The 14,744-nt window shown below is 45.3% G+C and overlaps 1 protein-coding gene across 5 annotated transcripts in view; it reads right to left on the reverse strand.

Annotated features, from left to right (window-relative positions):
- LOC135825798 (sushi, von Willebrand factor type A, EGF and pentraxin domain-containing protein 1-like) overlaps window positions 1-14,744 on the reverse strand; it is a 579,302-nt gene that overhangs the window by 101,063 nt on the left and 463,495 nt on the right. For 3 of the 5 annotated variants that reach the window (XM_065338421.1, XM_065338420.1, XM_065338422.1), the window contains 2 exons: window positions 14,580-14,735; window positions 14,256-14,381 (listed from right to left, as the gene is read on the reverse strand). The exons of 1 other annotated variant lie outside the window; for it this stretch is intronic. In XM_065338421.1, coding sequence (XP_065194493.1) covers window positions 14,256-14,381; window positions 14,580-14,735 — 282 coding nt within the window. The remainder of the gene's footprint in view (window positions 1-14,255; window positions 14,382-14,579; window positions 14,736-14,744) is intronic. One more of the 5 variants, XM_065338423.1, reaches the window with a different exon arrangement.

Consider the following 14,744-nt stretch of genomic DNA (forward strand, 5'->3'; position numbering starts at 1 on the left):
GTTGGCATTTTGATAGCCACTTTGGCTTTTTTGTTTATGTTGGGTGCCTACAATATCTCCAGTATCACCAGTTTCTCAGCCATGCATACACAAGACCGCTTGGTGCCGTAAGAGTAGGCTGATGAATGTGTGATCCCAGCTAATTTGACACTGAGGTTGTGGCATTTTCGTCCGTTCAAACTTCCACATGCACTTGAACATCAATTTTGCTTTTTCCTTCCCTAGTCTCTCGTCGTGCCCAAGTTGTTAATAACTAGAAGGAAAGTGTTTGGTGATGAGCCAGAGTTTTTTTTTACATGCAATGTCTGTGGCTTCCGTTTTAGTCAATGGTGGGTTGTATCATGTTATATTGTGCCGTTTGTTTCTGTCCATCATCCTGTCTCCTCCTATTCCAAATAGTCAACTTGTTCCATGTAGACACTGTCTATGTGATGATAGAGATGCTAAAAATACGCGTTCTCGCACTTGATGTAACAAAAGGCTCCTGCTGATTATCTCAGACACTTATTTGACAATGGTGGCACACGAAGTCAGAGTTGGTAGTGAATTAACTCTCTTCCTCTCTCCCTCTCTATTTTCACTGTACTCGTGTCAGGAAATTCTTTCACAGTTCCGGCATATATCCTTTTGTGCAGTGCCTGCTCCACCTTGACGCAGCGCCTGTTACTCGAGTGCCAGAAATGCTCCCCAACTGTTCTTCCCTCCCCAAGATTTCCATTTTTGAAACTACACCTGCATAGTGATAAAAAGATAAAGTAGCTAAGGGGGGGGGGAGGGGGGGGGGGGGGCAACTTCACGCGGGAGCAGCCGCCCCCTCATGTACCATTTGAACAACATTTCAATAGGATTATATCGGTGGGTTTCCCTTGTTGCAGAAGCTTCCAGTTTTCGTCAATCTATCACTAATGCCGTGCCTGAATTCATTGTGGAATAAACAATGGGATGATACCTATCTGTAATAACAGCATGTGAAATTGTTTTATATGGCTGTACTGCGATTCTACGACCCAAGAAACAAGCTAACGGAGGTGAAAACGATACCAGGACTTGTAACTGTCGGGCGAAAGACTCATGTCCACTGGACGGAGCGTGTCTAACGGAGAGCATTGTATATAAGGCAAGAGTCACTGCAGGTTTGGAGAAGAAGGAATATACTGGATTAACAGCAACAACATTCAAACAACGCTACTATAACCACCAATCCTCATTCCGCCACAGACAACACGAGAAGGACACCTGCCTATCGCAGTACGTCTGGACCAAAAAGGATGAAGGGAAGGCATGCAGCATTCAATGGGCGGTGCACCGCAGAGCAGCGGCCTACAGCAACAATAGCAAAAGGTGCAACCTGTGCCTGGCAAAAAAATTGGCAATCGCGCAAGCACCCAAGCACCTCTCTCTCAACAAAAGGAGTGAGCTTGTGTCGAAGTGTCGCCATGAGAATAAGTACTACCTTTGGAACTTTAAACCATCTACAGCCATCACCTAATTAAGTAAGAGTCCACCAGCTCCAGTGGTTGTCACCTTTCACCACTGCTGTCATTCACGCTTTGCACTGCCGCCATTCACAACTTTTAGATTTGCGCCATGCTGCAGCTATTTACTTTGCTTTGTGAGTATAAACCAATACTGATCCAGATTTCCCATTACTGTTTTCTGATGATCGCTTAGTGCGTGAATCTCTGAGTAAAAACACTTCCTCTGTCCTCCTATTGTTTGAACCAGCTCTACCACTCAGTATTGAGCACTCTCTTGGACAGCCTGGAACCTCTCTGTTTTTGGCTGTACTGTATATGTTGGACTCAGTATAAAGTCCATGCACTATATGATGTCCAGCGTCCTATATAGAGTCCATTGGTCCAAAATCCACTATACAGAGTCTAGTCCAGGAGTCCACTCAATTTTGATCAGCTCCATCCAGCCGCGCAATCCCCTATAAGGAGTACACTTTTTTCCACAAGTCCCCTATTCACGGTCCAGGAGTCCAGTTTATCCAGTCACACCATCCTGTGTGTAGTAAAACAAGAACAAACTCCTTTTCAGTTTTGCTTGCCTTATGGCAGCGCGTTCCTTTCTTCACTGCAGCCATGGCTGCCAGTTCTCCTGTGCAGTTGCTGACAGTAATATGTCTCGAGGTAACCAAGGAGGAAAAGGAGACGTTCAAAATCAAATCTAGAAAGCGTCTTGTGGTTCTCTGAAGACATTTCCTCAGTGCGCGGGATGAAAGCAGAAATTGGAGAACGAGAAAATTCAGCACAGTTCAAATCCGACGAGTCAGGTACACTGACACTCTCTTTCGTTCGACGCCACAAGAATCCCCTGTTTGACTGGCCATGGCTGCCAGTTCTGCTGTGCATTTGCTGACAGTAAGACGTTTGAACGGTTTCATCAGTGCGCGGGATGAAAGCAGAAAGCGGAGAACGAGAAAAGATCAGCGCAGTTCCAATCTGACGAGTCAGATACACTGACACTCTCTTTCGTTCGACGTCACAAGGATACCCTGTTTGACTGGACAAGAGCTGCCTGTAGAGGGGACGGTTTCAAATAGGACACAGGTTGCAAACCGGAACTGACTCAATATTCACTTTCTCTCTTGGTATTTTGATTAGAAAACATATGTCACAGTGAGACTACGATGTGTTATACTCCGAACCAAGATTTCATGGCTCTGCGATGACCCGAAGCGCCATATCAAGCAGGTGCGTTTTTGACGTGTTGCTTCGCACTGCGACTTGAGTTTTACGACTTTCGAAAAATCAACTTCTTGTCGCAGGTAAACAGCGGCTCGCCACTCGCCAATAAAGCACCGCATACCAATCAAAACTAATGGAAGCACACACAAGGCTTATTGTTACTCTGTACTGGCCGTCGTAGAGCGATAGCAATTACCTAATTTCAGACCCAGAGTGAATTTGACGTGCACTCTAAAATGTGTCCGGTTTGGAGCCACCTCTGATTTGAACTTTTTGAAGCGAAAAATTGGGCATTTTGGAGGCAATGGGTCAACACAAAGGAGTGGCTCAGTTCGATTGACTCTGGCCCCAGAGCAAACTTCAACATGCCAGTTTCCTTCCACAAACATATTTCGAGTGAAAAATCAACGCTGATGATCGGTTTGGGTGTATACAAATTTGGCTGTCAAAGCGTCCCGGTATCGAGCCGTCCCCTCTCCACCGTGTCAAAAGGCTGTCCAACGGGACAATGACTGAGGTATGGAAGCTTTTACTCGTTTCGACTGGTCTGCTGTTCTGTCGTTATGCTTGAATTTGTTTCCATTTTCAAGTAGCGTATCGCGTTTGTTTGATGTTGCTTGAATGAATGCCCTAAAAGTAATCAACGACTTCGTAATAGTTGCGTGACAATACTATCAGTCCTCAAGGACTGCAAAGACTTTGTATCAATCGTCTAGCTATCATCAATTTTATTTCATGAGAAATGTATTTTTGTCCTGTGATAATTATGTGAACTCCACGACACTCTTCCTCTAGTATGATGTCAAATACAATGGGATCGACAAACGCAGTGCCAGTGTACTAGTAGTAGTAGTAGGAGATAACTTGTATGCAGACGACAAGAAAAAGCTTCTCAAGATAGTGTTGTAACTGCCTTTCTCTACCTGCTCCCAGTCCCGTGCCATCTCCACACTTATACAAAGGGACGACGATAACTACATTTAGAGACTGTTTATTGACACGACGAAGAAACACTACTAGACATGACGAACTCAAGACAAAGACATGATGAACTCAAGATGAAGACTGCTTTTCACACCACAGCAACACGCGCATGCACCAACATGACGTACACACGGCGTACACAAAATAACGTACTACAGCAATAATACTCGTATTCCATGAAGTACCGTAATGTCGCGGATAAAAGCCGGGTTTGCATACAAGCACATCGCGGATAGAAGCCTGAAAATCAAACGGGTCAAATGCATATAAGCCTGTCGCGCGTAAAAGCCTCGCTTCTATGCAAGCGCGGATCGGGTAGGTAAAGAGTGCATGCGCAATGTACGGTGCATAGTAAAACTGCTGCCATACCGGTAGTCAGTGGTAGATCTACGCGTGTCGCGCGCAGAAGCCTGGCTTCTATGTGCATACAAGCCTGGCAAAAATATCAGTGGTGCATATAAGCATGGTTTGCATACAAGCCTGGTTTTTGCCTCGTGACAGCATATCATTGCATTTCCATCTTGGGGAAGACTGTTAGACTGACGGTAACGCCGTACAGATTGTTAAAATCATCTCATATCAATTTAGTTGCAGTGAAGTGAAACACTGTGGAGTACACTACATGCATGTTGGTGTGTCTGTGCGTCTTGAGTGTGCACAAACGATTTTATTCCTTGTATTAGTAATAGATAATTGTCCCCACCGTCACCTGTTCACAGGTCTTTGAGTGGATGGATTTTCAGTGAGCATCACATTCGTTGAGAACTTGGTAGTTGTGTGCTTCCATGCATCATTACGGTAATAAGCGTATCCTTGTGCTATCTATTTTGTTCCAGGTGTGCTGATCTTTAGAAGCTTGCGGAACTGAGTGCTGCTGAACATTTCCATGGCCATGAGCAATGGTGAAGCTTGCTCTTGCACTCAAAGCATGTGCTAGTATTATGCTGACTACTGCACTGTGTTAATCTCTTACACTAATACATGTACATGTATGTAAACGTGTGTGCACCCGTCCACGTATGCATTCGTTTCGTAAAATTATTTGTTTTCCCTCTTTACTTTACGTGTAAATGGGTGGACGTTTGCATGGCTGTTGGAGTTGCGTGTGTATTGTGTCTCTACTCTTTTCTTGGTGTTGTATAAGTTTGTGTGTGTGTGTGCGCGCGCGCGTGCGCCCGCGCGCAATAAATTAATCCTTGGCTCTCCTTCATAGCCTATTCTCTTTCGATTCTTGTCATTTTTCTTGGTATTTTTTTGGCGTTGTGTGGGTGTGTGCATGTGTGTGTATGTGTGTGTGCATGCACAATGATTGAGATATTGTAATTTGCAGCGTCTGCGAAGAGACCACTTGATTCGAGGATGGTGTTTGTAGGGTTTTTTATGTAATGAAGTGGCTGCAGGGGAGCCTCAATACTAAGTATAAGTCTTATTTTTATCTTGAGAAGTGAATTATATAAAGGATTAAAGGGAGAGGCAGTTTTATTGCTAATTAATATTCACTGCTCACAGCAGCTCCTGTCTCTAATTTTGAACACGGGATAGGGGATGCCTTATTGGCTGGACTTTATACAGGGAGTGTTGTCCACATAAAGACTCTGTATAGTTGATTTCAAAGTTTGGACTCTGTACAGTAGATTTTGGACCAATGGACTCTATATAGGGGTGACGCCAAATGGCTGGACTCTATACAGATAGTGATGTCCATCTAAACTTTGAGCTCACAGTTGATTCCAAGTTTGGACTCTGCACAGTAGATTTTGGACCAATGCACTCTATATAGGGGTTGGACACCATATAGGGGCTGGACGCTCTACTGAGTCCAACATATATCCAAAGGACTATGACATCACGCACAGCTAAAACCATCACCACATTAATCGTGGATACATGTGATCACTTGCTCTGTGTTTCAGAGCTGGATCACAATATTTTACATTCTGTAGGCTCCATTGGACATCGTACTGCACTGTAACCTTGTTGTTCAGGGCAGTACAGACAACACAAGTCACGACCGCACATCGAAAACTACTGCTCGCTTGAAGACCGTATAAGTGTATTCACAAACAGCAACAAATCTGAAAACTGAAAAACTCTCAAACAGAAACTAAACAAAAATGCCACGAGGTCCGCTCGGCGTCTCGCGCACCAAGACCAACGACGAAAATGGACGCATCGCAGTTCGCCCTCAAGAAAACAGCAACTATTGCAGCGAAGCGGTGAAAACTGAAAGAATGCGAAAGCCATAGATCACGGTCACAACAGAAAAAGTCTGTACCAAAGAAAGGGGATCACTAGCCGTGCAGCATTGTACACACACAGCGCAGAGTGCACTGTACATTTGGCAAAAAAACATAAAAGAAAATCAAGACAGTTCAAAACGCAAAAAAAACATGTTCACGTCATGTTCAAGGAAATTAAAATGAGGAGAAAAAGAGAGTAGAGAAGTTTAGAGAGGTACAAGAACGAAGGAATGGAGAAGAGAATGTCCCAACCAAAGTTCTGGAAAAGAGCCTTCCGATCTGGTATGGTGGACAGCAGAATGCACCTAGACCGAGAGGGAGAAGGAGAAGCGCTGGCGCGATTGGAGAAAACCCCCTTATGACCCGGCACTTCAGCAGGCATTCACCAACTCCGTGACTGTAGCAATCGCCACCCAGTTCCGATAAAGACGTGCAAAGGAGGACAGCATCGGTCGCAGCATCTCAACTGGGTCCCTCAGAGACAAACAGTGGTGGACGAGGTTGAAGAACGCTGCTGGCAACTGTACACAGCTTGAAACTACCCTAATTGTCGACTCTGATGGCAGCAGGAGTGCCACGAGCTCAGAGAAAGCAAAGGCATTCGCTGGCTTCTTCTCGCAGAAATGTAGCGTTGCCGGTCCGGACCTTGTGGAGGCTGACCTACCGGACCCTGTTCCCTCAGATACTCCACCTCTTCGCACCATCCGCTTCCGCCCAGACGCTGTCCGCCGCCTCCTAGCAAGGCTCGACGTTTCCAACGCAACAGGGCCTGATGGTATTTCTGCCCGCGTCCTTAAGGAATGTGCTGATGAGCTCGCAGAGCCCCTGTCCGAGTTATTTGCTTTATGCTTCCGGTCTGGAGTCCAACCTAGGATGTTGAAGACGACCAATGTGGTTCCGATCCAGGAGCGATCTTCCAACTCAACCCTTAAGAACTCCAGGCCCATATCCTTGCTTTGCATAATTTCGAAACTTCGAAAATCATGGAAACTCGTGTAAACAGACGCATCGTAAACTGTTTTGAGGACCACCATCTGTTTACGCCGCACCAGTTTCGAATTCGCAGAGGCCTCGCACTATCAAACGCTTTGCAATCTCTTCAAACTGCCGGAGCAAGCGCTGTGGGCTGTGGAGGGGTGGCTCGTTTCCTTGCTGTGGACATCGCAGGAGCGTTTGATGGAGTTTCACATGTCGGCCTCCTCCACAAGGTGCGTAGCCTAGGCATCGATGGTCCACTTCAGAGATGGCTGGCCTCTTACCTGGACGCCATTTCTCTACAGTGCCTCGTTGGAGGGCGGACTTCATCTGCGTATATGACCTCCGCTGGAATCCCCAGAGAAGCATTCTTGGACAAACTCTTTTCCTGGCGTACTTCAACGACGCGCCCGATGTTCTTGCTGACGGCACCAGCTTGGAGGCCTATGCTGATGACACAACTTTGTACAGCTTAGTCACCTCTCAGGAGACACCGGAAGTCGCTGCGCAGGCACTGCAGGTGTCTGTTGACCGACTGCATGAGTGGGGCCATTCATGAAAAGTGATTTTTGAACGGACCAAATCCCAGGCCATGAAAGCCACCCTGAGACGCGCCGGCTTAGACCCCCCCCCCCCCCCCCCCTCCTCCGACTCTTGTTTGGTGGCTCACTGGTACCCGACACAACCAACATCACCCTGCTTGGTGTGGAAGTGGATGCCATGTTTTCCTTTAGTGATCACCTGCGCTCCGTAGCCACCCGTGCGCGCCAAAAGCTTTGGTTCCTAACAAGAGTCGCCCACATCCTCACCACCGGCGGCCGGACAACTGTATATAAGGCGTTCGTGACCAATCATGGAGTACGCACCTCCTATGTGAATGGGAGCGGCGCAGAGTCACCTTCAGCGTCTGAACAACATTCAGCGTCGCACACTTCAGGTTATCGACCCTGGTGCACACCTACCCAGCTTGGTTATCCGCCATACTGTTGTCTGCCTGTACAAGCTGCACTAGTTGCCTGGTCATCCGCAGGTGCTCTCTGTGTTGCCAGGGCGCAGTACCCCCTCTACCAGCCCCAGAACTCGCAGCAAGCATGGTAGTGTCAGTGGCCATGACCAGCAGCTCCAACACCAGTTGCCTGCATCTGCCCCCTCCCCGCTGGCATTAAAGCGCTCGTTCCCACACTGCAGCATCAGTGATTTCACTCCCTCCCTGCCGCTCTTCTGTCCTAGCGTCCCCACAGCAAGAGAATGAAATCATTCAAAACGAATGTTTATCGCCATCTTCGCAGCACAAATCAGCTCTGGGCAGTCGATTTGCTATGAATAGCATGATGCTATGATGTTTTTTTCCACACACTCGCTGATGTTATGCCTTGGGGTTTTTCATTTTTCTGACCTGTACAGCTCTATCTTCTTCTTTTTTCTTTTTTTTGGTGCGTGTTTTTGGCCGTGACACTGAGACATCAAGTTGGCAGAGCCATCAATGCCCCACCATCACTGTGGCGTCTCGGTGCAGCGCGCGCGCATTAGTTTTCACGTTTGTCCAAGTCTCCTTACCATTGTCTTTCCTTATTCTTTTGGAGATGGTTATGTGAACACAGTAAAACATTATGAGTGCAATAAAGAGTAAAATAGATGCAGACTTGGCCAGATAACAACGAGTTAATGGAATTCTAAAGGATTTGTATGTTATTCAAATCGATTTTCGTGTTAAGCTCATCAGTGAATATTATCGGAACTGAGGGTAATGTGTACAAAAAAGAACATTTTATAACAGCATAACAGCGACTACATGGTTCTTTTGTTTACAAAGAACAGCTTCCAGAACCTTCAACTGCTTAGCATAACTTGCACGGCACAACACAGAAACGTGAGAATCATCGTACACACTAAGACAATTTGGACGTGATAACAAGTGACAAAATACAGCTGATTTTTTCTCACGTCGCTCTCTTCCGCCTCATTCCGCCCCTTTCCTTCCACCTCCTCCGCCTCCGCCTCATCCTCGTCCTCCGTCTCATCTTCATCATCATCGTCCCCACCACCATCATCCTCATCAGCAATTTCCTCACCATCCGTCTGATGCTCAGTCTCACTGCACTCCTCATCAGCCTCCAACATGGCTCCATCATCTCCACCAGTATCACAAGTCATTTGACCGCTGCTCCGCGTCACCGTTGTTGGGTTCTCTGCTACTACACACCCATTTCCACTATCCATTTTGCGTGGGCCAAGTCCATTCCGTGCATAAATTTCAAGTGAATACTGAATAGTTAGCTGTGCTTCTTCTGGATCTATGGTTAAGGATATTGGTTTCATTTTTGTTTGCTGATGATCTCCCTCTCTGTCCAGACACAGTCGGCACCGTGGATCCCAGCACCGGGGGGACCACCGTCTCGGTAGTCACCAAAGGTAAGGGGGGGGGGGGGGGTGGCTCAGGCAGCAAGGGCAACACGGACGAAGACACGGAGCAGGGGTCAAATGACTTGTGATGCTGGTGGAGATGATAGAGCCATGTTGGAGGCTGATAAGGAGTGCAGTGAGATTGAGCATCAGACGGATGGTGAGGAAGTGACTGATGATGATGATGGTGGTGGGGACGATGATGATGAAGATGAGACGGAGGACGAGGATGAGGCGGAGGAGGTGGAAGGAAAGGGGCGGGATGAGGCGGAAGAGAGCGACGTGAGAAAAAATCAGCTGTATTTTGTCACTTGTAATCACGTCCAGATTGTCGTAGTGTGTACGCTGATTCTCACGTTTCTGTTTTGCGCCGTGCAAGTTATGCTAAGCAGTTGAAGGTTGTGGAAGCTGAATGTATTCGTGTGCATAATCCTGTTCTTTGTAAACAAAAGAAGTATTTAGTCGCGTTAAATTTGTTCTCGTAGCGGGTTATCAGATGTAAATTTCGTGTTATGTTGCACTGTATCCCCTCATGCTTTGTGTTTGCAGTCAGTTATATATTTTAGCACTGTGTTTGACACCTATTATGTAATGCTGTAGCACTTCCCTTTTTTGTTCACACGTTTAATTATTTGAAATTCTAATGTTGAGCGAATAATAAATGTAGAAAGGAAAAGGAATAGATACGAGTTGAGAGTAACTCTCGCTAGCGCTACGGAGATGTGTTGAAGCTAGTTGTCAGGACGTCGAATGTCTCAGTACTCAGTTTTGTGCCTAGTTTTTGCACTTTCTGACTGTATATAGTATCTGGTTACAGTGATGGAGAGTTACTCTCAACTAGTATCTATATTTCCTTTTCCTTTCTACTTCTAATTATGCTGTTATAAAATGTTCTTTTTTGTAAACATTACCCTCAGTTCCGATAATATTCACTGATGAGTGGAACCCGAAAATCGATTTTGAATAACATAAAAATCCTTTAACATTCCATTCACTCGTTGTTGTCTGGCCATGCCTGCATCTATAATACTCTTTATTCCCGTAGCTATGCAGAAGACGTTACTTCAGTAACGTCTGGCGCTAGCCAGGGTCCACACAGCTTTAATTTTGGTATTTGTGTGTTTGTGTGTTTGTTTGTTTGTGTCACGCCTGGCGCTATCCGTATCTGACGGCAAAAAAGCATAGGTTGTTATAAATTTTTCAATTCTCCTTTTTTTCAGGCATATCCTGGGATTCGAACCCGCACTACCGCCCTACATGCATTCCCCCATACACTTCGCATTCATACCCATTCTTCCAAGTTGCTTTACGTTATTATCTTGCGTTTGAAAGCCCTATTTGAATATTGCGGGCAGCTGTATGTGGCCAGCTGTGTTTGATGGTACGGTACGGTACGGGAAACGGTGTCGTATTACCCTCGATCGTACCTGTCCCGTACCTATCCCCTACCGTACCGTGCCATCAAAGACGGCTGGCCACAATGCATATTCAAATAGGGCTTTCAAATGCAAGATCACAACGTGAAACAACTTGGAAGAATTAGTATGTATGCGAAGTGTATCGGGGGATGCATGCAGGGCGCGCGATAGTGCGGGTTCGAATCCCAGGTTATGTCGTAAAAAAAAGGAATTTTTTAAAGAATTTATAACATCCGTATGCTTTTTTTGTCTAGGTCATCAAGGCAAAAAAGCATAGCGTAGGGCCCTGAGCTTCCAAGCTCTCTCGTTGCACTCATAAAATTGCTTTCTCCATGCCGACTCTTTAAGTAAAAAATAAAATAAAAAATAAAAAGTGTGGACGAGAAAATTCTTAGCTTCCGATTGCAACAATTACCAAAGCTATAGGATAAAGGATCGCTGAGTTATGGCGCTCGACAGCTACACAGCTTCACACGGCTAGATCAATTATTTCAAATATTAATTACTTTCATGTTTTCTGAATTTTGCCCATTTGTGCCATGACAATCGCCAATTAAATGGCATATCATTATGAGCATATGCAAGCCTCACTAACATGGCAAGCAACCCCAGAGATGAGGGCAATACAGGTCATGCATTCATTGTGCACCACTTATTATTACGCTTACAGAGGGAAAATATAACCGAGCAACCCTAATGCAAGCGATTAACTGCTCATTGATTTTCAACGGTTACATATCCGGTTAAACTAGGTAACAGCTTCAATCCTAATTTCAGGGCTCACCACGATCATACAAAATTCAAAAAGCGTCGACCACCCTTTTGAAAACATGGCGATGCCGCCAAGGCCAGAGTTTGTGCAGTCATAGCGGCTACGCACCCGAGTTCATGCTCATCGATGTACAGCGATGTACAGTCTAGTCGCAAAATACCGGTATTTTACGACTCCCTGGTCTACTCTGTACAGCGCAGGGCCAGTGCCAAAGCGAATCTTGTTGTTTGATGTCGGGAAAGACATGCGGAGAAGACGTCCTTTCTCCAAGCCATCTTGGTCATTTTTCTCAATCCGCTGGTGGGTGTCGACCAAGATATGTTCGTGAGGTACTGGCGAACTTGAGTCCAGGCATCTACAAGAATTTGCCACGCCTATCTAACCAATGTTGTCAGTAGAACTCAGCGTTTCCTGATCGCGACTCGGCACACTCCTTTCTGTTTGGCCTTGCAGCTTTCACGCTGCGAGTGGGGAGTTTCCTGGCCACAAAATGAATCCCTTAGTCATGACCATGATGAGAGGTGACTGGTATGATCCCTGACTGGCATGAGTCCTTAGCTTGAGTCAACACGAAGGTAAACTCTTCACTTGGAACGCTTGCTGTCTCCTCCGTCCTTTCTTGTTGCACTTGCAGATATGCGCACGGCTGCCAGTTTTTGTTGGTGCGCGCGGCGACGCACGGCCGACCTTCATGTCTTCAAAAAAGTAGAACAGCGGTTCTCCTTGGCCGATTCTCACCATTGATAGCTCATTTTCAAGGTCTTGGAATTCCCTATCGGTTTACCGTCCCCGATTTTTAATTTTCTCTTCATTCACTTGTTCGCACGCCTTCACGTTTGAGTGATTTCACCATCCGATCTAAGCAAAACGAAGGCCAAATCGAAAAATTTGAGACGGTAACCCTCCAAAGACGCAACTTCTGAACACGAATCCACAATGGCCTAATGTCTAAAACCAACGAATTCAGCCAAGCACCACTCAGAAAACACCCCACAATTGCAAGAAACAGCCCGTTTTGCCATGCGCTGATTGGTCAAATCCAAATGACCGTTATTGACGCTTTGTATGGTCGTGGCGAGCCCTGAATTTAAATTCACCTTTCCAATTAACATCCACTCTAACATCATCGCGAGCTGAAGATAAAGAGTTCTATTCAGCACTCAGTCTGCGGACAGAACTGTTTCATCCTTTTGTAGACTCATCAGCGCAGCACAGAGAAAATGAGGCCGAGCCTGTTCTATTCAGTTTGTATGTATGTATAACCCATAACCATTCTGGTCGTAGAGGCGTTATGTGTGTCATAAGGCAGCAGCATAACAAATAATAGTAAAAAAATAAAAAATAAATAAACCTAACTACACTGATAAACAAGCTGACAATACCTATCACGGTCAGCAGCAACGAGAGAGAGCGAGAATTGTAAGATTCATTGGGCCATTCTTTGATATTGGTGAATCAATTGTGACGAGGCGACCACGGGGTTCCAGTTTCATTCAGTATAAAAACCAATAAAAGCTGGTATTTGAAACTCGGATGTTGAGCCATAAATGTAGAAAGGAAAAAGACATTATGGATACGAGTTAAGAGTAGCCCTCCATCACTGTAACATGATACTTTATACAGTCAGAAAGTGCAATAACTAGGCACAAAACTGACAGAGTACTGAGACATTCGACGTCCTGACACCTAGCTTCAACACATCTCCGTAGCGCTAACCGACAGCTTTCCAACTTGGAAGGTTCAAGGTTACGGAAAGATCAAATAGGGGAAGGCAAGCGCAACGAAAAGGAGCAAAATCTACAGTCCCAACGGAACAAATAATGTCGATTGTTACTGGACGATGACGAGACCAGTACGATATTTGACAAAGCGGTCTAACTACAATTCGAAGCAGCAAAGCAGCACACCACCCAACTTGGGTGGGTCATAAATATCAAAGATAAGTACTTGAGCAAAGGAATGGGAAGCTTTGCGAAAACGAATTGTACCAGCCAAAAGCCAAACTCCTACAGTACTCCTCACGCATGACATTGTGATGGACTAGTTGACTACAAAACAAGTTGTTTCACATGACGTACGTTTCGCCATATGGTTCGTGACGGCTCATGAGGTGTGCAATTTGAAACTCGGATGTTGAGCCATAAATAAATGTAGAAAGGAAAAAGACAATATGGATACGAGTTAAGAGTAACTCTCCATCACTGTAACATGATACTTTATACAGTCAGAAAGTGCAATAACTTGGCACACAACTGACAGAGTACTGAGACATTCGACGTCCTGACACTTAGCTTCAACACATCTCCGTAGCGCTAACCGACAGCCTTCCAACTTGGAAGGTTAAAGGTGTTCTTGGAAGGTTCAAGGTGTAACCTTGAACCTTCCAAGTTGGAAGGCTGTCGGTTAGCGCTACGGAGATGTGTTGAAGCTAGGTGGCAGGACGTCGAATGTCTCAGTACTCTGCCAGTTTTGTGCCTAGTTATTGCACTTTCTGACTGTATAAAGTATCATGTTACAGTGATGGAGAGTTACTCTTAACTCGTATCCATAATGTCTTTTTCCTTTCTACAAAAACTGGTATAACAACTTTTTTAAAGAGAAAACTTGAAAAGCCTAGAAAAACGGGTTGTCTCCCAAAAAATTGATCTATACTTCAAAAGTAAGATTTGGCCGGAATATCACAGATCCAAGTTTTTTTCCTTCCATTACAAAATTATTCTTGCTGCTCAACTGCTTGCTAGTTTAAAGATGATTTTTTCTGCACACTTACGTGAACAAAGGCCATTTGACCAACTAGAATATTTTGTGTTGCAACATACAAATGACCCGATGGTGTTATAACATGTATCCTGTTCATTGCAAAAACTACCATTTGATATGGCGCATTCATCTATATCTGTAAATCAAAAGAGAGAAATTGTAATAACACTACCATTATGCCATTGTTACACAGCTCAGCATAATGTGGCAGCGTCCATTTATCGATGAAAACCAGACTTTTCTACTTGCACTACAAGACAACTTTCCAATCATAGGTGGCAAACACTTTTGAGCATGAAGCACAATCACGAATGTAGAAGCACCGTGAACTAACCTTCACAAAAGTCAGTGAGGTTCCAAGTATTAGTTACGTCGGTGCAGAAAGGAGTGAAGTTACTTGGGACTACCGCATAGCCCTGAGAGCAGGTCACAGTTCCATTGTCTGTAATTGACTCATAGCCTTTGGTATTTACGTCCTTCCATTGGCATTCTGGTGCAT

Source organism: Sycon ciliatum, chromosome 10 (assembly GCF_964019385.1).
Source record: "Sycon ciliatum chromosome 10, ocSycCili1.1, whole genome shotgun sequence".
NCBI classification, from domain to species: Eukaryota; Metazoa; Porifera; class Calcarea; order Leucosolenida; family Sycettidae; genus Sycon; species Sycon ciliatum.